We start from the raw sequence: 27,494 nt of genomic DNA, 5'->3' as shown, positions 1-27,494 counted from the left end.
ACTCCTTCCGTGACTGTTCCGGTGGTCCCTGTTCCGGTCCCTGTTCCGGTGGTCCCTGTTCCAGTGATCCTGCTCGCACTGCCTGCACCACCTCAGCGATGCGTCACGTCTGCCCAGCCAGAGACTGTTCACGTCACGTCTGCCCAGCCAGAGACTGTTCACGTCACGCCTGCCGAGCCTGTGTCTTCGGACAAGATGGCCGCCGCCGAGAGTGTTCCCGTCACGTCTGCCGAGCCTGTGTCTTCGGACAAGATGCGCGCCGCCGAGAGTGTTCCCGTCACGTCTGCCCGAGCCTGAGTCTTCGGACAAGATGGCCGCCGTCGAGCCAGTGTCTGTTCCTGTTCCTGAGCGGAGCCAGTGTCTGTTCCTGAGCCGGAGCCAGTGTCTGTTCCTGAGCCGGAGCCAGTGTCTGTTCCTGAGCCGGAGCCAGTGTCTGTTCCTGAGCCGGAGCCAGTGTCTGTTCCTGAGCCGGAGCCAGTGTCTGTTCCTGAGCCGGAGCCAGTGTCTGTTCCTGAGCCGGAGCCAGTGTCTGTTCCTGAGCCGGAGCCAGTGTCTGTTCCTGAGCCGGAGCCAGTGTCTGTTCCTGAGCCGGAGCCAGTGTCTGTTCCTGAGCCGGAGCCAGTGTCTGTTCCTGAGCCCTCAGTGACCGCGACACTGGCCATTATGGCCACAGCCATGTGGTGTGTGTGGGCTACGCACACACTTGGACCGGTGGTGTCTGTTCCTGAGCCGGTGGTGCCAGTTCCAGTGCCCGAGCCGGTGGTGCCAGTTTCAGTTTCAGTGCCTGAGCCGGTGGTTCCAGTGCCTCAGCCGGTGGTATCTGTTCCTGAACCGCTGGTGTCTGAGCCGGTGGTATCTGTTCCTGAGCCGGTGGTGTCTGCTCCTGAGCCGGTGGTGTCTGTTCCTGAGCCGGTGGTGCCAGTTTCAGTTCCAGTGCCTGAGCCGGTGGAGTCTGTTCCAGTGCCTGAGCCGGTGGAGTCTGTTCCAGTGCCTGAGCCGGTGGAGTCTGTTCCAGTGCCTGAGCCGGTGGAGTCTGTTCCAGTTCCTGAGCCGGTGGAGTCTGTTCCAGTTCCTGAGCCGGTGGAGTCTGTTCCAGTTCCTGAGCCGGTGGAGTCTGTTCCAGTTCTGAGCCGGTGGAGTCGTCTCCGCCCTGGCCGCCCGAGGGGTCTTCTGCTCCGCCCTGGCCGCCCGAGGGAGAGTCTGCTCCGCCCTGGCCGCCCGAGGGAGAGTCTGCTCCGCCCTGGCCGCCCGAGGGAGAGTCTGCTCCGCCCTGGCCGCCCGAGGGAGAGTCTGCTCCGCCCTGGCCGCCCGAGGGAGAGTCTGCTCCGCCCTGGCCGCCCGAGGGAGAGTCTGCTCCGCCCTGGCCGCCCGAGGGAGAGTCTGCTCCGCCCTGGCCGCCCGAGGGAGAGTCTGCTCCGCCCTGGCCGCCCGAGGGAGAGTCTGCTCCGCCCTGGCCGCCCGATGGACTCTCTGTTCCGCCCTGGCCTCCAGAACTGTCCATTTTCCCTGCCCCACCCCGGTCTGTCTTTTCTGTTTCCCCTGTCCCACCCTGGTCTGTCCCACCCTGGTCTGTCCCTCCCGGGTCTGTCCCTCCCGGGTCTGTCCCTCCCGGGTCTGTCCCTCCCGTCCCGCCCCGGTCTGTCCCGCCCCGCCCCGCCCCGCCCCGCCCCGCCCCGCCCCGGTCTGTCCCTCCCGTCCCGCCCCGGTCTGTCCCTCCCGTCCCGCCCCGGTCTGTCCCTCCCGTCCCGCCCCGGTCTGTCCCTCCCGGTCTGTCCCTCCCGTCCCGCCCCGGTCTGTCCCTCCCGTCCCGCCCCGGTCTGTCCCTCCCGTCCCGCCCCGGTCTGTCCCTCCCGTCCCGCCCCGGTCTGTCCCTCCCGTCCCGCCCCGCCCCGCCCCGCCCCGGTCCGTCCCTCCCGTCCCGCCCCGCCCCTCCCGTCCCGTTTCCCTGTGACCCGTTTGGTATGTTCACTTTTGAAGTTGTTGTTTGGTATTTTGTAATGTTTTCCCCCTCGTGGGTGTTTGTTTTACGTTGTTCTTTTGTTTATTAAAAATCCCTTTCCTCTGCACTTGAGTTTTCCTTGTTTTCTTAGTTTCCCGTGACATATATACAGTAGGCCTATATATATATATACTTTATAAATACCTAAAACAATAATTAGCCTACTAATGATGACTTATAATAGTTATTAATAAATCCTTATTTTATTTAATCGGTGATGTCTTATTCTGTTTGTCTACAACTTATGAACACATTAAATAAAAGAGATTAGATAACTCTATAAGAAGTACTGAGATTGAGTCAAAAGGACCGAGATTGAGCGTGCACTCGCAATATCTCAGCGAGTCAGCGAGAGCAGAGCGAACTTTGAAAGCGCGCCCCGAGATTCGTGTGTGAGAGTGAAGAGATTCGCTCTCACGCATTAACATCCACTCTAGTGGTACAATAATACACTCTGGACACTTGTTATTAAAATTACACGATAGAAACTGCCTCAAGAGGACACGGACCTATTAATACATTCAATGTCGATCGCTTTTAGCCCTCCTTCTTCATACTCTTTAACCAAGATTCCTTTTCTAATGTAGTGTGTTTTTCTTCTCCAGATAAAAGTGAAGTTAGCTTGATTAATAGCTTTCATTGCATTAGGAAATGAGATTGAGTAAACTGGGTGAATGAGTCTAGAAATGCATTACATTTTTGTAAGAAACATTCGGCCAATCATTGAAATGTCTCTTTGAGACCACAAATAAATAAGATTTACACTTATCTAGATTATTCCAAATGTTGAGATTATTAAGTGAGGCATTATCCTTTGTAATGTGTATACCTAGGTATTTAGCAGTATCTTTGACAGGAATATTGTAAAAAGTTGACAGATTGAAGTTATGAATTGGTAATAATTCACATTTTTTCAGATTTAACTTTAAACCAGACGCCTTGTTTGATTCCTTCATCAACTGAAAATCTTGAAGATGAACCCTGAGGTAATATAACTGAGCCATTAGTGTCCTTATAAATTAATTTGACAAAATTAATACACTTTTCTCCTAAACCAAATAATTCTAGAGTGCGAAACATACAATTGTGTTCAATTGTGTCAAAAGCTTTAAAAAAAATTATAAAACCAAATAATTATAATCCAATAAATCGAGCACAAGTCGTATATTATTGTGCATTGAGTGCCCTTTAAAACACCTGACTGTGTCTCTGAAATAATCTGTGAAATTCCAGTTTTTAATCTGTTTGCATAAATATGAGTAAAAATCTTATAGTCATTATTAAGCAGGGTTATGGGTCTAAGGTTCTCTATTAATTTAGGATTTTTCCCAGGTTTGGGGATGCTAGTGATAATCCCTTGTCTCATAGTTGGAAGAATGCGGGATTCAGATATTTCTTTTAACAGATGAAAAACAAGGTCTTTAAAATACTCCCAAAAATTCCTATTGAAGTTCCTCGTTAATCCGTCTGAACCGGGTGATCTGTCTAATGATAAACATTTCATGGCTTTTTTCCACTTCAGCCACTAATATCTGCATCACATACATTTGTAAAACTCTCCTTTACTTTGGGGATCCAATCTATAATAAGTGTAATTCATGATAAATACATGAATTATCCTTAGCAATTGTTTTTTTTAATTAACCTACATGTAGCCTAATGCTCCGCAGTACTCCTGGAAAGGACTATAAAGATTACAGAAAACTGAAATAAAAGAGAGCGCTGCGGTGATGGCTTCTTTGTTGGTGTATTTACTAACTGTACACCGCCGCCGACTTGAGATCACGGGCGCGCGCGCGCCACCCACTGAAGTGTGCGATGACGTAATCACGCTGGTATGCCAAGCGAAAATAATTAATTTAATAAATGCACATAACACTCTTTTTAAACACAAAGCACAAATAAGAAATTGAACAGTATTTAAAAGTATTAGAAAAATAACATTGTACTATATTATAAAGGAATTGAAGAAATTGTACATCCATAAACAGCTTGTACTCACTATATTACACTAACAGTGCTGTGATTGTCTTCTCTGGGTGACCAATTACATAGATTACAGTGCACGCACCCACTCTGGGATTCTGGAGTACTTACAACCGGGTGATGAGGTCATGGCAGACCGTGGATTCACAATTAGAGACATACTCTTTGAAAGGAAAGTTAACCTAGTCATACCCTCATTCACAAAAAAAAGGTGCACAACTTTCTGAAGAACAGGTCCCTTCCACTAGAAGAATTGCAAATGTTAGAATACACGTGGAAAGGGCCATCAGACACCTAAAGGTGTTTAAGATCCTATCACAAGTATAGTGCCTATTTCCCTGGTCCCAAAAGTAGACAAAATTCTACGTATATGTTCGGCCCTTGTGAATTTGAATTTGTTTTATTTTCAACAGTGGACACTAACAATGGCCCTTGGTCACATTTGTCTTTCCTTATTCTTGCTTTACACTTTCCTCACAGTTTCAGTGTATCTCGCATCAAACTTAAGCCGCCCCGCAGCAAATTCATCAGCGAGTTGAGGCAGCATGGATGAGAAGTAGAAAGCTCTCGACCGCTTCACCTGTTCCGTGACAAACAGCTCATCAAATGGTACACTAAATACACACTCTCATCTGGTATCCAGATCTTCAGTCCGGCTGTCTCCAGTCCCGTGCAGAACATTCCTAGTTGGACTTGCATGTAATAGCCTCGGCTACCAGTTTTCTGAACCTCGAGTTTTCCATCCACTATCTTGAAATCACTGAATCTCTGAGATAACAGTTCACTGAGTGTCTGGTGATTTTTATTGGGGACGGGGCATTTAATCTCTAGGAGCTCACAGGAGTTGATGATGATCCATCCGGACTTGCTGATAACCATGGCTCTGCACCACATACAACTGTGCCTGTGTGTGTGTTATGTTTATTCCCTGTTCTTTCCATTGGTTGCAAGCTGTTTCTTCCTTTTCTTTCCCATAATTAGTGGTATAGTTACCACGAAAGCTGGGGTAAAAGTGCTAACACATAAACGTTTCACTATCTGTACCTGCACGTACAGGCACCTTCTTTGCTGTTTCCCCCCAGGTGAAAAAGACGTAGTATTAAATGTATTAAAAATATACTTTAAATGCAAAAAGTATGTTTACAATACATTTGTATTATCAACATGCTTATTTGAAGTGCATTAAAAATACATTTACATGAATTTTAATATATTTCTAAAAAGTATACTAGAAGTACATTGGTAATAAATATATGCTTAATTACACTTTTAAAAAATATGCTAAACACTAACATAATTTTAATATATTTCTAACAATTATACTAGAAGTACATTAGTAATAAATATATGCTTTATTACACTTTTAAGAAATATTCTAAAAGCTAGCATAATTTTAGTATATTTCTAACAAGTATACTAGAAGTACATTAGTAATAAGTATATGCTTTATTACACTTTTAAGAAATATGTTAATAGCTAGCATGATTTTAGTATATTTCTAAAAAGTATACTGGAAGTACATTGGTAATAAATATATGCTTAATTATACTTTTAAGAAATATGCTTAAAAAAAAGCATAACTTAAGTATATTTCTAACAAGTATACTAGAAGTACATTAGTAATAAATATATGCTTTATTACACTTTTAATAAATATGTTAATAGCTAGCATGATTTAAGTATATTTCTAACAAGTATATTAGAAGTACATTGGTAATAAATATATGCTTTATTACACTTTAAAAAAATATGCTGAACACTAGCATAGTTTTAATATATTTCTAAAAAGTATACTAGAAGTATATTGGTAATAAATATATGCTTAATTATACTTTAAAGAAATATGTTAAACACAAGCATCATTTTAGTATATTTATAACAAGTATACTACAAGTACTTTGGTATAAATATATGCTTAATTATACTTTTTAGAAATATGCTAAACACAAGTGTAATTTTAATATATTTCTAAAAAGTATGCTATAAAGTAGGCTACTTTGTTAATATATATATGATTAATAACTTTAAAAAACACAATCATACAATTTTTGTGAAGTTTTAGTGTTTTTAAAGAAAACATATGTTACTGTAGTTAGTTTAGTTTTAGTATATTTAAAAAAACAATACTTGTGTAACTAAAGTTGATTTATATTTACTTTGTGTGTAGCAAAACAATTAATATTTTATTTGGTAATAAATACCTTTTTTATAACTATTGTAAAGGCCTACAATATATGTTTAATATTTATGTAATAGCACATGCTTTAGCCCTGGTTTTTTAATAATATTGTGAATTAAATTTTTATATATTTAAATAACACATCCACAAATTGTTTTGTGTGGCAAAGCTTAAAAAATGCAAGTCCTAACATGAAGTGAATTAAACAGTAATTGAAATTAATTTTAATATATTTCTACAAAGGCTATAATTATTGAAATTTCAAATATGTGCTCAGTTATGCTTTTAAGAAATATAGCTAACTACCATGCTTTAAAAACTGCATGCATGTTTATTTCACACTTTATATTGTGTTTTATGTGTAACTGTTCATTTTTTTCTTAATTTATTTGCTATAATTATGATAAGCAATACAATTTAAATAACTAAGTAATGCACTTATTTTCTGGGAGTATTGAATCAATTTGTTTTGTTTATTTTTTTGTAATTTTGAAAAATAATTAATAACAATTAATTGCACCTCAAAAACATGAACATCAAATATTTTGCATTAATTAGTATGGACATTAATAATTAATGCACATTATTTGTGAAAAGTCTTTTTCCACAACACAAGTTCACTACAAACAAGTGCAAATAATTGTCAAAATAAATGATATCCACTGACGACAGTTGCTTTAACATTTTATCTTTCAGTACTAGTGCAGTAATGACAAAAGGCAGTTTGAACAATCCATTTAAAACCTGAATGTGAACACCAGTACTTTAACACATCAATATAAAAAATACACATAGGCCTACTATAAAATTTAAACATTCTAAATCTTAATTCTTACATTTTACCAAAGCTCATGAATAGCAAAAGGAATAATAATAAAAAAAAGTTTAGAGAGCATTTCATTTAAACTTCACTAATTAAAGTGTTGAATTGCAATTCAACTGCAATGATTTCAGTCCCTTTCAATATTATTTGGCAGGGCTACAACATACATTTTGTCTTTCAACTTAATCATTACACATTTTCTTTTTAAAGACTGTGTATGCACTGCATAAATAGTGTTTGACTCTTTTACCTCATGAATGAACTTGGAAGAAATTCTAAGGTCAGAATCCCTACAAAGGGGTCTTGCAGTCCTGCAAAGCTCCTTAACCAAAACACAGCTAATTTGTTCATTACAACCTTCAGAGTTAAATGCCACAATGCTCAGAATCTTGCATAATGTGCCATCAGTTAACTCTACTACAGAGTTGTTTCTTTTTTGTAGCCGTTTGTTAGTTTCTGTGTGTTAAAGGACACCATCGATAATAAAACGTTCATAATACAAGCATTGCTGTACCCTGACATCAAAAAGATCCTGTATAGCAAGCATGTGCCGTACTGGAATGGTCACTGGATGAGGATTACCAAAAACCCTAACCATTTCTGAAAGTTGTGTTGATTTAGCCGTCTTTTGCTTACTGTTTTGCATGTCATCAAACAGTTTTTTGACTGTGTCTTTGGCATTCCTCATGTGCTTATCTGCTTTAATAGTCAGGTCTCTCCACTTGAGGAATCTCTTGACTATTTGTTGTTGGACATGCGTGGTTCCATTAAAGAATTTCAATAGTGTGCCATTGAAAGATTCAAAAGAAAATGTGGATGTAGCCCACAGAGGTCCCCAGTTTCTCACACTTGCAGAAATGTGTGTCATCAAGTGCACATTAAATGACATATTTTCCGTGCCATACAGTTTTTGAAATTCCATAACGAATTTCTTCAGTGCTTTTTCTGCATTATCAATATCAACCATTTGTATCTTTTCTTGAAGCAAAGTATAAATGCCAAAAACAAGAAGGAAGAGATGGTTCCAGTATTTCTTAGAAAGAATACCACAAAGCACTGGTAAAGAATAGAATAGAAGAAAAGATCTCCATTCTGAGGCCTTCCAAAATTTGCGTTCTTTTACAGAACGTGGGACTCTAGTTAACTCTCTTGGAGGCTGGATTGCTAGTAACTGCTTATCAATTTCTTCGGTTTTTGTGCCCATGTACCATGGTTTATCATGGTTAGTGGAATCCAGCCATAATGTCATTAGCTGCCGAGTTACTCCTAGGCAAACACTGTGCTAGTATTCAGGAACAAACCCATTGATCATCTGAAAGTTTGCTAGTTTCATTAAAGGAGATGGTCCTTTCACTCCCATTACAGGCTGCTTAGGAGTACCAGCCATAGCATGTTGAAAATGCTCAGATTCCCATCTGAGAAGAGGTTCAGGACTTATATAAGAGTATGAACCCCCTCCTTTATGGTAGCAAAAGTCACAGCCATATATGCCATTGAACTGTTTCGTGTTTCGAATTTGTGGACGAGCAACTGAATCTGAACTACAAATCAGTGCGTGCACTTTAGATGAATGTTGCTGGCTCTGTGTGTCTGACCATTTAATTCCATTTTGCTCCAGTTCTTGAAGCTCATCAACAAATGGAGTTAACAGAGTTGTCATATTGGGTTTCTTCTCTCCAAACCAAATACATGGTATGCAGATATTATTTTTGCGTTCTTTTGGGTCAAGTTCAATGATCTGACACTGAATTGGCCATAGCTGACAATTGGAGCTCTTGAAAACTGGGATACCATCACAGTTCCACAGTAAACTCACATCCTCTTCACTAATTTTACCACTCCTGATTAGTTTTTCATACTCTATTCCGGAATGTATGTCATTAATAATGCCATTACTTGACATTTTTCTTTCTAATGTATTCTTAGGATTTTCCAGAATGTCCTTAATTTGGCTAGATAATTTCAAAACCAGAAAATACAAACCATTTTTTAAATTTGTGTCAGCATCGAACAACATGTGACATACAGAACATTGTGTCTGACCATTAACCTTACCTATATAGTTGGTGCATCCAGAACAGTAAAAATGTGTTTCATATTGTCCATACTGCCCATAAGCTTTATGAAATAGGTAAGAAGTAGCTGGAACTGATCCTGGGAAATGTTCATTAAACAATTTGAGGAGGTCTTCAAGAGCTGTCCCTGTGAGGTTGTGTCTCAAAATGAAGGACATCAAAAGAAGTAGACTCTGTCCTCTGGAGATAGGTGCTCCTGGGTAAATGAGTTCTTCTTCATCTGATTTCTACAGGAAGAAAATAAATAAAAAATAATATACTAAACAATTGAATAACTACATAAACAGGGCCTGGTTCACCAAAACGTTCTTATTGCTAAGTAGTTCTTAACCTATTCCTTAACCTCTCTCTTAACTTTATGGCATGATGACACGTTAGTACTCTAAGTATATCTTCTGTACAACATGACATCATGTTTGCGTAAATATACACGCCACTTTTAAAGCCGAGTGACGTGTTATCTATATGCATTTCGAGCTATCCGCGTGTATGATGTGATTCCGCGTGTATGTCTATGCTGTTAAATGTTATAGCAAAATGTATATCTATATCTGGGGAGCGATATTTTTTTTTTCCTAGGATGGTAGGGGAAGAGTCATGAATGTTCTTAACCCCAGTGACGGTTAGGTTTAGGTTACATGAGCTCAAGACGCTATTCACCGGCACTGTGAAGCAGTGTTTAGAAATCTGCGCAGTGGAGTACAAGTCAAACTATAATATGTTGACAATGTTGTGGCTCTAAAATGATTTTATGTTATGGACATTTTAAGACTAATAATAAAATATGTTTGCAATGGATAAAGGCCTATTTATGAAGTTGAATTTATTTGGTATCAGGTGACAATTAGTCTTGGCTATTTCGTAATGGCCCACTGCCAGGCCCAGTGATCTATCTCAAAGTTTTAAAATAAAATAATCTGAATTAAAACAAAGATTAGCCCATGCTCTACCTCTCTACCTTTTCTTTTTTTTCTAAGAAAACTTGCCTAGAGATGAAAAACACCAATGCAAATATTGCACATGCAACTTGCATTGACTCATGGTCCTTGGAAGAGCCAGCATGTAAATGCTACAAAGCTAGATAACTTTGTGTTTGATATAATTATAAATGTAATTTATTACATGGCTACTACTCATAGATGGCACACAAAGCCACACGATAAATACTTTATTACAATACCTGTGATGGATTTGAGTTTGGTCCATGATCAAGGTTAGGTATCTCTGGTTCTTGTTGCAAATCAGCATTGTGGTCAGGGCGTCCCTCACAAACAGGCTTATCTACAATTATCTGTTAAATATAGATGCATGTCTGAGTTTTTCAAGCATCAACTTTTGTGTTGAACAATTTAAATTAACACTTTTAAAATACTGATATTAGTTATATTATTGCTTCACAACAGCCTCCCTCAGCTGTTAGAATTATGACTGTACTCAGCTGTCCCAGTTACTAATCTGTAACTGTTTAATACATACCATATATTAAGTGTCTGAATATATGAAAATATAAAAACAGTCTAAAGTAATTGCCCCAAAGGAATTAAAGCTCTAAACAAATAATAGATTAATACAATTAACTAATAATAATGATTGAATTTACAAAGAAAAATAAACATGTAACACTTTCACAATTATGATTAATTTTTTATTTTAAAATATTAATTTGTAACAGACAACAAAGGCATGAAATATATAATATTTTCATGATATGATATGACAGTATTGTCACATAAGCCATTTGGCCACATATGCAAATTGTTAATGTGATAAATAAATAAAAAATATTTACCTGAGAGTTAATGTTTGTTTGATGATGAATACTCTCAAGAGACTGGCACAAGTTGAACTGGTTAGGCTGCCCTCTTTGATCAATGTTGTTCACATTAATACTCTAAAAAAAGATAAATGTAAATGTTCTGTATGAAAGATGAATGACTTCCTGATGGACATGCAATGTGTAAAAAAAAAAAAAATGTTTGGTATTAAGTCTGCGAAGTATGTAATAAATAGAATGAATGAATATATAATTATATATTCATTCTATTATATATATATATTCATTCTACATTTATTAATATATATATATTTATATTTCTTAGATAATTCACAGACTTAATACCAAAAATTATTTTTAATTTTATATAATAAACTGATGTTGACACAATATTTCATACTTACCCATTCAACTTTTTCCTGCACTTGGTCTTCCATTTTGTATCTCTTTGCTGGTCTTGGGCACGGAGAATTGTGGACACTGTCATTTTCCTTGGTTGCCTCATTGCTTTCGCAATTAACCGTAAAGTTGATGTTAACATTACTCTCCTTACAAGACTAAGTAAAAGACACTTAGGCTAATCATATAATAGTGGCGTCAGGATTATTATTAATTAATATTACTTCAAACCATACTGACGGAATAACAATTTTACCGGTGTTTTCCTTCTCCGGTATTTAGTTGTTTTTGGAAATTCAGCAACATTTATTGACATATAGTTCTTGTAACCATCATGGGATGAATTCTGAAAAGAAAGAAATGGCATAAAGATTTGTTTCAATTCCTGGAAGAAAAATAAAGCATTGTTGGAAACCTTTCCACTGCAGAAATACTATGCACATCTAATAATAAATAATTAATAGTGTTGTATTGAAACAGTGCAGGACAATTAAATGTTTAAAACAGCGATTAAAAATAAAAGTCATTTACCTCTTTATTTTTTGTATCCAGCTTCTTAAGGCGACGTTTTTCTGTCGTTTTCGGAATCTCTTCATCTTGTGTAATTAGGAAAGATTTGTATTTCTTCATTTCTTTGTATTTATACACTTCGGTACCAAATGCTATTTCACTAACAGATTTCGGTGTAATGTAAGACCAATGCGTCAAATTCAAATGAAAAATAATAATAATAATAATAAACTGTTATAGGCTGTAATTCGCAGTGCATTCATTTAGACCAATCAGAGCCAAGCATTTCAAACCAATCGTACAATCACACAACGCCATTTCAAAGTTCAAGTTGGCGCAATTTGGCAGGCGGGGCAACGGATAGGCCTACTGTAGGCTATGTATTACATTTCCAACTAGCCATATGGATACTTCAACATCAGGAATCATGTCTTTTCCAAACTATGCACTGTATTATTTCCCTGACTCTGACCTAGTGAAAGTGGATAGCACCGATATTATATTAAAGGGGTCATATAATGGTACATGCACTTTTACAAGTTGATTGCACTGAAATGTCTGTTGGCAGTGCCTGTACACAACCATCCTATCATGATAAAAATCCATCCAGTGGTTTTGTTTTAATCTCCTTATATGTTTGACCATCTCTGAAATCAAGCCGTTCGATATTGTGACGTCATAAGATCGTACGCCCCTCCCGCTATTGTGATTGACAGCCGTGTTTCAACACAAGACCCGCCCTGAGCAAGCTGTGACAGCCGTCGTCATAGTAGTCCGCCATTGTTGATATGCTGGAGTAGAATGGCGTCTAAGCGATTGTGGTGTTCTGTTCTTAGATGTAATAAGGAACACAGCAGTCATTAGGATGTTCCTAAATCCGAGCCGTTGAAGAAGCAGTGGCTGAGTTTTGTTTTTGAAGAGATATGCCCAAAGGATTGACGCGGGGATTCCCTCACGGGGATTCCCCACGATCTGTGCTTTCATGTTTGCGCGAATCATTTCACACCAGACAGCTTCACAAACGAGAAAAAACGGATCGGTACCAACGTGTTCCTGCTGAACCTCCAGAAGATGTGAGTGTAATGTTTTATTAACCTTTATATTAGTATTTATATTAATCTTTGCGAAATTTGCAAACCTTGCTGCAGGCTTCACGATGAATGCGTCTAAGGTTTACACTCAGGGTACATTACGGCATGTTTTCTATGTACGACGTTCTCAATATAATTCATAATCCCACGTTTATAACGAATAACACGTGGTTATTGTGTTAGATACGGTCAGAGAATGTCTAATACGGTGTACGCACAGAACAGAGGGGCGGGGTGAGCAAAGCTCATTATCATTTAAAGACACATGCACTGAAACGGCGTGCTGAAAACAGAGCTGTTTTTGACCAGGTAAAATTTGTGTTTTCTTACAATACTAATGAGAATTTTTAATTAAAGTATATTACAAACTTTTAATTTAGACCCTAAAGAATCATATTAGCTCGTACAAAAATGGCATTATATGACCCCTTTAAGAGAACACAGACGACAAGAAAACCAGGTCAACTCCCACGAACAATTCGAAAGTGAAGACGGTTACATAGAGGTGCGCCTGCCAAGTCGAAGCCGACACGGACAGATCAAGATACTGCCTGCAAAAATCCTACTTCTTGGTGGTAAGTTTATAATTGTTAGTGATTAATATAAGTGGCTTTATTCAAATTTTGTGTTTAGAAAATATTTTCAGAAGTTGATGCCGATGCTATAGTCTATGAGATAGCCTATGGATAACTTTACCGCTAACTTGACACTGAAGAGAGCAACGTCTAGCTATCAATTTAGTAAATTGTTATTCTAGGCATTGACATAAAATAACTGTGCGAATATGGCACATTGTGTTTGCAAAAAACAAAATGGTTGTTAATTGTGATTATTACACCACATTAAGGTATGATTGATTGTCACTTAGACAATAAGTAACATCAACTTAACCCAGTGAACATAATACAATGTTGTCTTGTGTTGTAAATATACAGATTTATGATATTTAACTCTAGAAAATGTTAGGCTATTTGGTAATATTAGGCTGTCGATTTTCATGTCAATTTGACCGTTCGTAGGGAGCTTGATTGACAGGTGATCTGACCAATCATACTTCGCCATCCGCCATTTTTTCCGACAACTCAGTTAGACAAGATGGGAGATTAACATGGGAGGATTTAAACTTGAGAAACGGAGTGTACTACTAACGTCTTTCTGCGAATAAAACAACATCCCTTCTTATCTTATTTCATGTTTATTGAATGCTATAACTGAACTAGAAGGAAGAGATGATTGGTTCACGAGCAGCTTTATTTGATGCCCTACAGCGAGGTGACAGACACATTAAAGACCCACAAAACGGTATTTATTGTTTACATTTATTTTTAAAAATGTTCAAATATGAAAGGTTAGCTTTTGTTTAATATGTATACTATAAAAAGTAACCGAAAATTAAGCTGGTCTGTCCTGTCTGTCAGCGTGTTGTCAGTCTGCTCTCTGCTCCACGATGTATTTTCCCTGCATTAGAACATGGTGTGGGCATGAGAGCGGCGTAGCTTGTCGGGCGTAGCGACAGTAACTAAGGAGGGCGGGTCTTAGCGAACGTAGTCATCCACTGCTTTTACAAAAGTTTTGTAACAAAACCAATTAAATAACTTGTACTGTAAAATTAAAACGGAAATAAATATTGATATAAGAGTTTTATATATATATATATATATATATATATATATATATATATATATATATATATATATAGTCACTATTGTAAAGTTTTTAAAAAAAAATGTATATTTAAACCGCCAGGTCATGTTAAGTCGAGTAAGTTAGTTGAGTCTCTTTGTTTATAACTTTTTTTGGTGAAAAATAACAAACAACTATTTTTTTTCCACCTGTGTGAGTTGAAATCGTGATAATGTTGGATATAACAGATCCTTGAGATGTTTGTTAAGTTATTACATTTTAAAAATAAAAATATGATTCATTCATTATTATACTTTTTGGTTTACTTAATATTATTATTTTATCATTGAATGTTTTTAATCTACTTGTTAGGGCTAGTAAAAAATATTATTTTCTCGTATCCTTTCTGGAATTTATATAGAAAAGGCGTTTAAGGATGTATTTTAAAATTTTAAATTTAATAACAGAAATATGATTATTTTGGAAATTGTAAAAGTGTTATTTTACTCTTTTTTTTCTGTAACATGGTTCAATTCAGAGTTATGTCAAGTTAAATCCTCATATCTTCTCTATTCAAATACTATATTGTATTTCAAAAGTAGTAACTAATTATGAACAAAACATACAATAGCATCCTTAAAACTGGTGCGCAACCTAGATTAGAGTTTTCTAAAAGGGTAGCCCCCCCATCCCCCCCCAAAAAAGGTCAACATTGTAATGACATTTTTTTCATTACAGTGAAAATTTTCAAAATTGTAATGGAAAAAAAACCTTGTAAAAATATATTTATTTTGTTTTTAAATACGATGAAAGAATAAATGACATGAGAGTGAATAAATGATGACAATGAGGAATTACTAACTTCACGTTGGATATCCCTTTATTGGTTTGTTTATATATATATATATATTGTAATTACAGATGTTTACAAGGACTTAGTTGTAAAGAGAGATGCTTTTAAGAGAGGTGAAGACATCTGGAAGACCACCATTCTGAAAGGGCAAAAAACATCTGAGGCCGTAAAGGTTGTGGATTAACTTAACATTCAGGATAATTGTGTTTAAAATCGCTTGTCTGCCTTTTTATGTTAATTACAATGTGTTTTTTTTAAGAGTGCAAGTACATCTCAAAGTGCAGCTGCTGTTGCAATGGGAGACCAGTTGAAAAGAGACCTTCAGGATTTGAAAAGAAAAAAAGCAGCTCCTGTAACCTCCACTCCAATGTCAGATGATTCAGATAACACTGAAATTGACTTGTTTGAAAGCATACCTAGACCAACAAAAAAGAGAGTAAGCATTGTTTCTGTTCCAACATTTCAGTTTTTTTTCCCCCTCTGATCTATTTCTAATTAAAGTAAAACATTGTGGCTCTAAATGTCAAGTTAACTTTGGATTCTTCAATCCTTATGGTTTAAAGGATTATGGTTTAAAGGATAACGAGCGACGTCTCGTGGTTCCATCACAGAAAGCCACAAAATCACTTTCCAGAACATTCTCATTCACAGTTCCATGCTGGTGGAACGCTCTCCCCACCCTCATCCGGAATGCAGAATCCCTGACAACATTCAAAAGACAGCTGAAAACCCATCTCTTCCGTGAGCACTTAACCTTATAGAAAAAAAAAAAAAAAAAAAAAAAAAAAATCCTTTCCCTTTGAAACATCACTTATCAGGCTTATGCTACTCTGAATAATACCTGAACTTCGTATTTTGAGCACTTCTTGCGTTGTTGTTGTTTTTGCCTCTTTATGATGACTCGCTGAATTTTTGTCGCTTTGGATAAAGGCGTCTGCTAAATGACTAAATGTAAATGTAAATGTAAATGTAAATGTAAAGGTGCTTTAAGTGATCTCACACCTTTTTTATGCCCAAAAATTTTTTTCACCAACCACAAACATCTCCTCACTATCCTCTAGTTGCCTGTCCCTAACACAGTCTCATCCCAAAACGGTGGTTAATGGTTAGGTTTAGGTATGGGTTAGGGGTACCGCTAGGAGGCGCTGCTGGTGCGCTTATGTCTCCGTCTCATATTGACGTTATAGTGGTACCCTTTGCGTCGTATGTTGCCGTATGGTCAAGACACGTAAGTATGTGACGTCTTGGGATGAGACCGGGTTGCTGTCCCCTGAACACACTGTAAAATGCTGTCTCTGCAGACAGCCTAGTCTCCACAAAGACAGAAAAAAAAAAAATTTAAGCTACAAACAGAGTTAACCCGCAAGAACGAAACATAACAGACTATTCCAGACAGTCACCGGATGTGGGGTGGGGTTTGGGGTGTTATTGCGCGGATTAGGAGGAGGGGGTTTAGCTAGCCTCAGTTTTGTTTGATAATAATTCAAACAATACCAAGAACAGGCATGCTCAACTCCCAAACCGTTTATGGGTGCGGGTTTAAAGAGGTAATAATTCAAACATCAACAAGAGGTTACTTCAACCAAGAACAAACTTGTCTACACTTTGTCTTAGAAGGAGATTCCTAAAGCAGCAAAATGTTCTATTACAGATGTCTGATTTCTTAGTTTACAATCATTAAGACTGGAAACATATTTATTACTTGTAAAACATTTTCTAAAAATGTTTTCTCATTTCACTAAATCTGTTCAACAAATTTGAATAATGCAAATTTAGATTTGTATTTGAATTCCATAGAGTCATAATATACACATTAATTAGAAATGTAATTATGTTTAATTAAGCAAAATGTTTAATTGAGCCTCTTCTAACCTTGTGTCCAATGTATCAAATACAGGCTGTACTAGACAGTGACGATGAATATGGAGATAGAAGTCTTTTGCAGAATACATCTCCCCGGAAAACCAATGTTGAGCTTGATGCTGATGTTGTCAAAGCTTTGAAAGGTAAAGGTTTGTTATTTAAAACAAAATCTAACTTGTCGCAACGGACAAACAAATTTTATAGTATGAATTAAGGTGAAAAGCATGACCTATGCTAATTTGTAGTGATGCCTTCTTCCTTTTTTTATGTACGTGCATTACTATATACTCTTCATATGATTCAACAGTAGCTTGTAATTTAGTCCGTAACATTGATTTGTCTATAAGAAAGTAGAAAAGTTTAGCGTCTTTTTTAAAGCTTTCAATTTTAGATAATAAAATACTTTAAAAAACTACACAATTTTTTTAGCTGAAGCTAATATGATGCCTCATGGAGGTGTCTGTGTTTGATCAGTTAAAGGGAGCATGGGGAGGAAAAGTCATCACGGTGATTTTTTAACAGCTACTGTATGGCCAAGTATTGCTTTAAGACAGACTGAAAAAAAAATTAGATTTTCTGATAATACAGATAATACAGTAGCATGTGTTATTTTCTCCAGATTTATGAAGCTTTTATAAACATGACTGTTATACATTTATATGCTTGTGCTTTTTTTTTTACATTTAATCAAGTCGTAGCATCAAGTGTACCAGCTGCCACCAACTTGTAATTTTTAATGGAATTTTCTGTCTTTATTAATATTGATTAATTACTGCAATAATAACATGGAAGTTACAGTAATGTTTCATTTCAAAATATGGTTACACTTTATTTTGATAGTCCACTTTAGACATTCTACTAACTATAAGTAACTTTTCAACTACATGTCAACTAACTCTCATTAGAGTATTTGTAGGCTGTAGTAGACTGTCAGTAGACTGTTAGGTTATGGTTAGGTGTTTGGGTAAGGAGAATAAGTTGACTTGTAGTTGCCAAGTTACTTATAGTCAGTAGTGTCTGTTGGGGAACCAACAAAACAAAATGTTAGCAGATATTAAGCAGACAGTCTACTAATACTCTATTGACAGTTAGTCGATATGTAGTTGCAAAGTTACTTATAGTTAGTAGAATGTCTAAAGTGGACTATCAAAATAAAGTGTTACCCAAAATATATGTCAGCATTTAAAAAAGAGACCAAGTACATGTACACAGGAAAAACATAAATTAGTGTTTGTCCTGCCCTTACTTTGTATAACGCATCTTAATTTTGTCTTGTAGATCTTCCAGGGATAGTAGCATCTCTCAAAGAGGTCCTAGAGTCCATGAAGAGAGGCCCACTCAGCTCAAGCCCAAATTCAAATGAGATGTGTCTTTCTGAAACCTCAGCAGTGGCGGTTCTACATTGAATTACACCCTGGGCGAGACCCCCTTCGAGCGCCCACCCCCCCATAAGACATTTTTCTTACACCATTGGCAGATCATGTTTTGCTTGTTTTAAGCAAAAACTCAATTTTTTTTTATTTCCCCGGAAAACAAGACTTAATATCTTATGTCATTTTACTACTTTAGTAAAATAACGTTATGCATCTTTATTTAAGAAATGTTTGATATTTGGACTGGAAACAAGACAAAAATACTAAGTAAGAAAAGCATTTTTTGCAGTGTAATAACTGAACTTGTAACAGTTTTGTTGCAAAGCACAATATTATGGTGAAATTAGATCTCGTGTTTGAGTTAAAACCGAATTATTGTTAAGCATAGAGAGAATCATAGCAAAAAGGCTAACAAATAAGAGTTATACCCACCAATTAATATTGCCCCTTCATTCATGACATGGATACCGTAATCATACAGAGAAAACATAGTTGCATACCTTTATCTTTCGCTCGTTTCTAAATTGGGCACCTGATGGCTTTGACCTTTCTTGTCCATCTCTTATTTGGCTCTCGACATCGACAATCAACAGATTTCCCCTGATCCCCCCCATACCAACTGTCACTCACGACGAGTCACGAACAGAAGTCAAGACTAAACCAATTCACCTTGGTGGTGGTGACTAAGTAATCGTTTTGTATTACCTATTTTTATTAGCCATTCAGACAATTCAGAAAAACAAAAATGTGCAAGAAATATAGAGGCCTGTATTTATAATATTATGAATGAAATGTGCGTTATTTGGAAGAAAGTCGAGGTGTGACTGACTTAGATAACTATATGGATCCCCCGTTCCCCCCCCTTGTCCGTTCCATTTGGGAGAGACCCAGAGGTGAACTGTCATCCGCGCCCGCGCCTCCGCGCCCCCTCCCCTTTCCCCTTCTCAAACAAACAGCTTCTGTGCACGGCATCTTCTCAGCAAGCAGGGGCGCCTGCAGCTGCAGGGGGCGCAAATTTGCCAATTCCCCACACAGTGAAATGATAGATAATAGAAAACCGCTTCGCGGCGCAGGTTTTTTTTTTTTTTATGCTCGTGCCGGCGGCGCCGCCCCCCCAAAAATGCCGCCCCGGGCGATTGCCCGGTTCGCCCGTGCCAAAAACCGCTACTGAACCTCAGAAATGGTAAAATTCTTTATGATAAAGAAAAGTGGTATTTGTATCGTTTTATCTGTATTTTTGTGCATGAACACTTCAGTAAGTGATCTGAATCAAGTAAAATAATTATACCTTTTTAATTGAATTATAAAGGAATATATTGATGTTTTTTTTTTGTTATGTTTGTTTTTTAGATTTCCCTCTGTGATTCTGATGTAAAAATCCCTAAAAGAGTCTATGACAGACTGAACAAGTCACGAGCTTCTCTTTTTACTCAAGAATTGGCCACTGTACTTTTTGGAAGAGAAATTTTAGCCAGATGCACCCTTACTGGTAAATCCGGGACTCAATCAAAAGACCAGTTGGACCCTCACAAGGTGCAAGCCCTCATCGGTATGTGTTTTTGTACTTCACTTTTATTTGGTCTTGAAGTTAAAAGGGGACTGATAAAAACAAATATTAATTCTAATATTAAATATTGGCATTATGCATTATAATTATTATACTTGTTGAATGGGTATACTGTTTCAGTTAATCAGTTAAATTGCCTATGATACAGTAACATAACATGTAGACTTCACTGTTGTTCAGCCAGACTTAGGGCCTCATTTATATAGCTTTGCGTAGGATTTGCGTCAGAAGTGGCGTACGGATGAAACATAGGACGTCCGTAAGCACAGAACCAATAGTTGCCCATAAATAGTCCGTGAAACGCCTAGTTTTACTATGCATATCCCCATTTGCATATCATTTGCATATGATTATTAATCCACATGATAACGTTTAATGGTACAAAATGTTAGGAAAATATGAAATGTGGATGTCCGTCACATTACGTTAATAAAAATAATTTAGTAGCATATATATATTAGGGATGTTCCGATACCACAATTTTTGCTTCGGTACGGTACCAGAACCTAATACCTCGGTATCGATACTTAATCGATACCACAGGTCATAAAAAACAGCCTCACAATTTAAGTTAATTGAAAAATTTGGTTGAAAAACAATGCTTTAAACTCCAGTACCAAATGTGCAAAGAAAAAGTATCAAAATGTAAAAAAAAAAAAAAAAAAAACTACAGTCAGGGAACATATATTCAGTAGGTTAAACTTTGATTTAAAAAAAAATAAAAAATTATACCATTAAAATAAGTTAATATATATATATATAATTATAGATTAATTTAGAATAATAATATCATAGTGAAATGACATTTAAACCATTAGCTGTCATGCGTCAACAGAATTATCAACATTTATAGCATTTATTCATCCTATTTGGTTTGTGTTTGGGTTCATATTAGTTTAATCGATTGCATAAAGTAATGTTAATATGCTAAACATGTCTTAATATATTTAAATAATAATTACTGATTGATCTAGCTTAATAAATGCTATAATACTGTTAGGTCAGGTTACCTAATCGATGTTGACAAACTAGCAGACTATTTTAACTCTCTCTTTTGGTTTATTCATCTACTGTAGGGTTTGCCACAGCGGCAGTAATATGCCATTCATTTTACTATCACTACTAAAATTAATATTACTTGTCTCTATCCATTCAAATTCAATTAATATATGATTGTTTCAAAGTGTAAAAATGATGAGACCTAAACTGAATTGGTTCTAGCGTGTCATGTGAGCAGATTTTAGCTTTCGTGTTTACCGTATCACATTTAGTTGATAAGCTCTTATGTATGTGCGCTGTTCAGTGTTGTGAATAAAAGCCTACATTAAATCAGTTTACTGATGGACTGACCTGTCGATCTCTGAACTCTTTGAACAAGTCGGGATGAACAAGTGACAGATTTGATGCGTTTCCTCTCGTGGCAAAACACATTATTTAAAGCAATGTTTGCAGAGCGGTGCATTGAGGTCTGTTGCTTTGACTTTCTCATTACTTTTGTAGGCAAAGTAATGCCTTATTTCACTCATACTGCCCTATTTATTAATTTCGGACGTCTAGAAATTAGAATGAGCTTCATCTGCTTGATCCATTGTGTTCCTTCGTTGTCATGTTTGCCGGTTTCGCGTGACCCGCGTCAGTTTAACTAGCGCACTTAGGAACAGCAGCGCATTAAATACCGAATTCAGCAAAAATACCGAATATGATTAAATATTCGGTATTAAATACCGAAATGATGATATTGTACCGTTTGAAATATAATATATACCAGTATTTTTGCAGTACCGGTATATATATATAGCCTATATCTTTTCAGTAGCCTACATTTCATAGTATAAGTGTATAACTCCATTAATGACATTAATCTAAATGTTTAAATAGAAGTAAAACAATTTAGCTCATTATTTTATTTAAAGCGTTATTGTGAACATTTATCATTATGACTGAAGACTTATGGTTTTACTTCATCTGCCGATATGTGTCAGTTTCACTAAACGATCCAACGTGGCCGCTGGTGAGGACATTTAGGGTGTGGCTGTGGATATATTTGCTTTAAGTGATAGGCTAGGCTGAGTGAAATTATATTTATATTATCTTTTTCTATAATTTTATTTAGATTTTCTATCTGTCTATAATTGCATCTAGGCCTATTTGCTCCACCAGACGGACAAATTTACGAAAATATCAGTTGATTTTGTTCTGTTTACCATATTATTTATGAGAATAAATTGCATAATGCCAATATTATTGCAGAACAATCCTTTTGCAAATATGTGTTAATTTGCATTTCTGTTAGGTAATCTTCTTTTGATTTTGTTTGTTTTACACTGCAGATCAATCAAACGGGTGTTAGGCTGTTAATTTTAAGACTTGCTTTGTGAAGCAAGCTTCATGTTATTTATGAGAGGCAGTATTGTCATTTCTTTTACACAAATGTCTACAGTTTCACACACTTTCACGTGTTTCTTCCATCTGCCAACGTTGTTGCAATTTCTCATTTCACCCGTTTTTGGGCGTACGCCTGGGTCAGAGTTTGCGTGAAGGGCCGCTCTTTTTCCTGTCAAGTTTGCTTTTTATAAATAATGTATTGCGTAGTATAAAGTATTTTTATAAATAAAGTATTGCGTAGAGAGCGGCGTACGCCTTCTTTTGTGTGTACGCAACATTTATAAATGAGGCTCTTGATGTTTGTTCTTTTTGAACTCCTTATTTGCATTATATTAACATTTTATATTGAATGTCTACTTTTAAAATATATGAACTAAGCATTACATGCCATATAAAAAAATTGTCTTTACGACTGTAACATTGGTTCCCTGAGAACAGCTGAGAAAAGCCATAAAATCACAGCAATTGAATTTGGTGACAACCAAAAACACTTAAGTATAAAGTATAAAAAAGAAGTATAAAAGGGGCGCCTATACACAGTCCCTTTCGAAAGGGAACAGTTACATTTTACAGATGTTCATTTTGCATTAATATTTAAAAAAATAATAATAATCTTTTTCCCTTTTCAAAGATACTGTGATCAAACAGTTTCCGACCACGACAGTGTCTGAGGTGAGAGCCTTAATCCGAAGAAAGTGCAACAATGAAGCCAACTCCAAGTTTAATAACTAAATTCTTAAATTCTAAATAAATTAAAACTTTATCTTTTTTTATATCACTTTGTTTGTTTGTTCTGTTATACAGATGCATTTTATGTTAATGTATTTTGTTTATTTTTCATGTACTAGTTCATTAAAGTTTACTATCTTTCAAAGTGTATTTGTGTTTTATACAAATATTTTTTTCTGTGTTTTTTAATATATATTTTAACTGTACTTTTAATACACTAAAATATATTAATTTCATAATGAATGGTTTAGCATAAAAAAATATATTTTGAATGTACTAAAAGTGGGTCTTATAGTGTTTTACTAATACATTAATAATAAGCTAATATCATATTTAATATATATTGGGAACACATTAATATTTTAAGTATGTGTTTTTAAAACATATTTTTTTACTACTTTTAATACATTAGAATATATTAAATTCATAAAGAATGGGTTTGCAGAAAAAATACATTTTGAATGTACTAAAAGTGGGTCTTATATTGTTCTACTAATACATTAGTAATAAGCTGATATCATATTTAAAATATACTAGGAACACATTAATATAAAATTAAAAATATACTTAAGTTGTATTTCTAAAGTAAATTTTAAATGTTTTAAAAATGCAATATAAAGAAATACTAATAAAATACACTAAATGTACTTAAAATAGGGCCATTTTAACACAATTAAGTATAATAAAATATATTACTATTATCTTAAAATTGAACTTAAATATATATTTTAGTACATTTAGTATACTTTAATAGGTTCCAAAATAACACAATTAAATATATATTTAATACAATACACTTAAAATGCATTAAATATATCAAAATAAACACAATTTAAATATATTTCCTTTTCACCTGGGCCAGAACTGTGCCACAGATCAGATGCACTCCATCCCCTCGTCTCAAGTTCCAGTGTATCAGCTTGTTTGCCCTCCATATTAACATAAGCCTGATAGAATTTCTGGCATTTCACACAACTCAGATCACTGTCATGATTTTGATGTGACAGAAATGTTAAATCATTGATGGTTCCCTGTTCTTTTGAGCTGCCCTGTTGTTCTGCTGATGGAGTGGCATTGTAACACTTGTCCAGTAGCGTGTTCTTGAGAAGGAATAGAGGTTTTGTTTGAGATGTGTCCACTCTCTCTCTCTCTAAAGTCTTTGTGGGACTGATACTGTGGTGTGTTTGGGAGTTGACTGCCAACTGCCCTAGTCTCTCCCTCATACTCATCCTCTGCCTTGTGGTGCCTAAAGTCTATCTGGCTCAGACGCTTGGGCTGAAGGTTCTTGGATGTCCCTTCACTCCATCTTCGCTGTGAATCAGTACACGCAAGCCCTGTCTTTCCACTAACAACTGCATTCTTGACCTGAATCAGCCATAATGATAAACTGTTGTTGATTACAGGTGAAACTCGAAGAATTTGAATATCGTGCAAAAGTTCATTCAACTTAAAAGGTGAAACTAATATATTATATAGACTCATTACATACAAAGTGAGATATGTCAAATAAATGTCTTTATTTGTCATAATAAATTTATAACAATCATAGAAGTAAGTATAAGTATATATTATATAAGTTATATGTTATAATTAATGATTATGGCTTACAGCTATGAAAACCTTTTCACAATAATCTGATTTGAAATTGGGGTTTTCATAAACTGTAAGCAATAATTAACAAAATTATAACAAGTAAAGGCTTGAAATTTCTCACTTTGCATGTAATGAGTCTATATAATATATTAGTTTCACCTGTTAAGTTGATTTACTGAAATAAATGAACTTTTTGATGATATTCTAATTATATGACCAGCACCTGTAATTTATTGATTGAACTGTATGTCACTTGAGAAAACTTCAAACATTTTTATTTATATATTTATTTATTGAGTTGTTTGCTACTCATTTAACCTGTTAAGCTGCAACGCCACTTTTGAAAAATCCCCAGAAATGACATACCCAAACTGAAACGGATACAGTTCATGAACCCTTTGCACTAAAAGCACAAGTATGATCTCATTTGAAAGCTGACACCTGGTAGTTTATTGTAAATGTAGAATTAATTATTGTCATAATGAAAATAATTTTTTTAAATAGCTTCAAAGTTTTGTAAAGTTATTAGAAATTTATTTTTATGAAACATCTTCATGAAAATAAAATTGAAGTGGGCCCTGGAGCAATCTAGAAATGCACTGCAGCTAAAGCCATATGTGTGACCATGTTATATTTAAAATCTGAAAATGTTAAGTCTAAAACTCTGTATTTGGTTAAATGTTTTTCAAGATCATGTCAAATGATTTTATTTTGATTAGACTCTAAAAATGCTACTGATGTTTAGCCATCATCTAAGTCATCTATTCAGTCTATTGTCTCTATTGTTTTGTGGTGCAAACGAGCCCTATTCAGTCTCAGTCTCCCCAGTACACATTCACACACCTCTCCAGCCTGGTTATGGATCTAAATATGCATATCTTTTGTCTGCATTATAGTTACTAACGACTGGCTATTCACAGGCTATTCATAGGGTTTCAATCCCTAATTTATTTGATCAAAGTTCTCACTTACATTTGAAACTGTATCAAATGCACTAAAACATTTCAGAAAAGCATTACTATTTAGAAAAAAACACATAAAAGAATAACTTCTAGGTGACAGGTGCACCTGAGCTAGCTAGCATGTTAGCTTAGCACACCATCAATACACGACCATTTATGAGATTAAAACTATGTTTGTGCTTCAAACTTATTTCATAACTCAAGTCGAGTGTTTTAAATAATCTTCTGAGATCTAATTTGGCTTCAGATAAAAAAAAATCAGAAAGAAAATATATTATTTATAGTATGCACGATGATAAAGTCTATATCGATTAGCATTACATTATAAATATAATCTATTATTATAAAAATACCTGGCATTGCTTGAAGAACACTCAAATATCAAATATCATTTGCAATCATGTTTATTGTCTTCAAAACGTCTATATCTGCATATTACAGCGATCTCTGTGTTAGCTTTGTGTGTAGCTGCTATCAGTGACGTCCTTGAAGGTCACATGATTATGGCTCTTCTTCATGTTCCATATATGGAGTATTATTGTGCATATAGCGCCCTCAGGCTATAGGTATGAATAGGCCTTTATCGCATTTCCTGGTTTCGCAACGTTCGAAATCGCCAAGCAGTGTACTCGCACTTCCGGTGGTTACTTAGTTACCAGATAAACTATGGCTGCCTCCTCTCGCCGGTGCTATTGCAGTGTACCGGGTTGTTCAACATCAAAACAAAGACAGCCATACCTTAGCTTCCATGACTTCCCAAAGGACGAACATCTCCGCAAGGCTTGGGTGAGATTGATAAGGAGGGACGAAGGTCCTTCGTTCAATATAAGTCGGGGAAGTACGTTTGTGTGCAGCTTGCACTTTGACGAGGAGAGCATTTACGTCTCGAAAAGTGGGCGGAGGAGACTAAAATCCGGTACTACGCCAAGCCGATTTTCGTGGAACAGCTGGGGGGAGACTCGTGTGCTTCGCCAGTCAGTTTACGATCGGGTTAATGCGCGTTTTGAAGTAACGTTAGTTGAAGAGTTTCAGAATAGCGACTCTGCTATAGAGAACGCGGATGAACAGCCTACAGTCGCGGAGGATCAAGAACCTGCCAGTGATCACAATTACACCCGCGACTCCGCAGGTGGACTAGATGCTGATGCTGCTGCCGAAACCATCAGGCAACTGGAGGCTAAGGTCAGGAGTTTAGAAAGACAACTGAGGGACCTGTCATGCACACTAAACATCAACAGATACTGTGCCACTGACGAGGAATTCCGGTTTTACACCCGTTTTCAGTCAGAGAAGGTGTTTTGGTCGTTTTGGGAATCGGTTGCCCCCTCAGCATCTAGGCTAGTCTACTGGAGCAGAGCTCAGAGGGCAAGCGATGTCATGGCATTGGAGAAACCAAGCCCGAACCGGAGGCTGGCACTTGTGGATGAACTGTTTCTTTACTGCTGTAGAGTTGCCGTTGGTATGAAGGAGAAGGTGATTGCCGACATATTTGGCATTAGTCTCTCTACGGTAAGTAGAATAATAATTACATGGGCCAACTATCTATTCATTGTTTTGGGATCAGTGCCAATCTGGATGACAAGGGAACAGGTGCAAGCAACAATGCCACCAAAGTTTGCACAGTACTGCCCGAACGTGCGTGTTATTCTGGACTGCACAGAAATAAGATGTGAGGCACCATCATCACTTACCCTCCAGTCAGAAACATTC

The 27,494-nt window shown here is 36.6% G+C and overlaps 2 protein-coding genes across 3 annotated transcripts in view; one reads left to right on the top strand and one right to left on the bottom strand.

Annotated features, from left to right (window-relative positions):
• The window catches only part of LOC309497040 (uncharacterized protein), a 99,995-nt gene that overhangs the window by 21,892 nt on the left and 50,609 nt on the right, over positions 1–27,494 (top strand). The window lies entirely within an intron of this gene.
• Positions 8,270–11,331, bottom strand: LOC309497279 (uncharacterized protein; the record flags this gene model as incomplete). Its single annotated transcript, XM_082167506.1, has 4 exons — positions 11,241–11,331; positions 10,852–10,953; positions 10,243–10,353; positions 8,270–9,289 (listed from the first exon to the last, which is right to left on the bottom strand). The coding sequence occupies exons 1-4, from the start codon at positions 11,271–11,273 to the stop codon at positions 8,270–8,272; spliced, it is 1,266 nt and encodes a 421-aa protein (XP_082023632.1). The 5' UTR covers positions 11,274–11,331.

This window comes from Leuciscus leuciscus, assembly GCF_965113295.1.
Source record: "Leuciscus leuciscus genome assembly, chromosome: 4".
In the NCBI taxonomy this organism is placed as follows: domain Eukaryota; kingdom Metazoa; phylum Chordata; class Actinopteri; order Cypriniformes; family Leuciscidae; genus Leuciscus; species Leuciscus leuciscus.
Note: the sequence above shows the minus strand (reverse complement) of the source record. Positions and strands in the feature narration are given on the sequence as shown.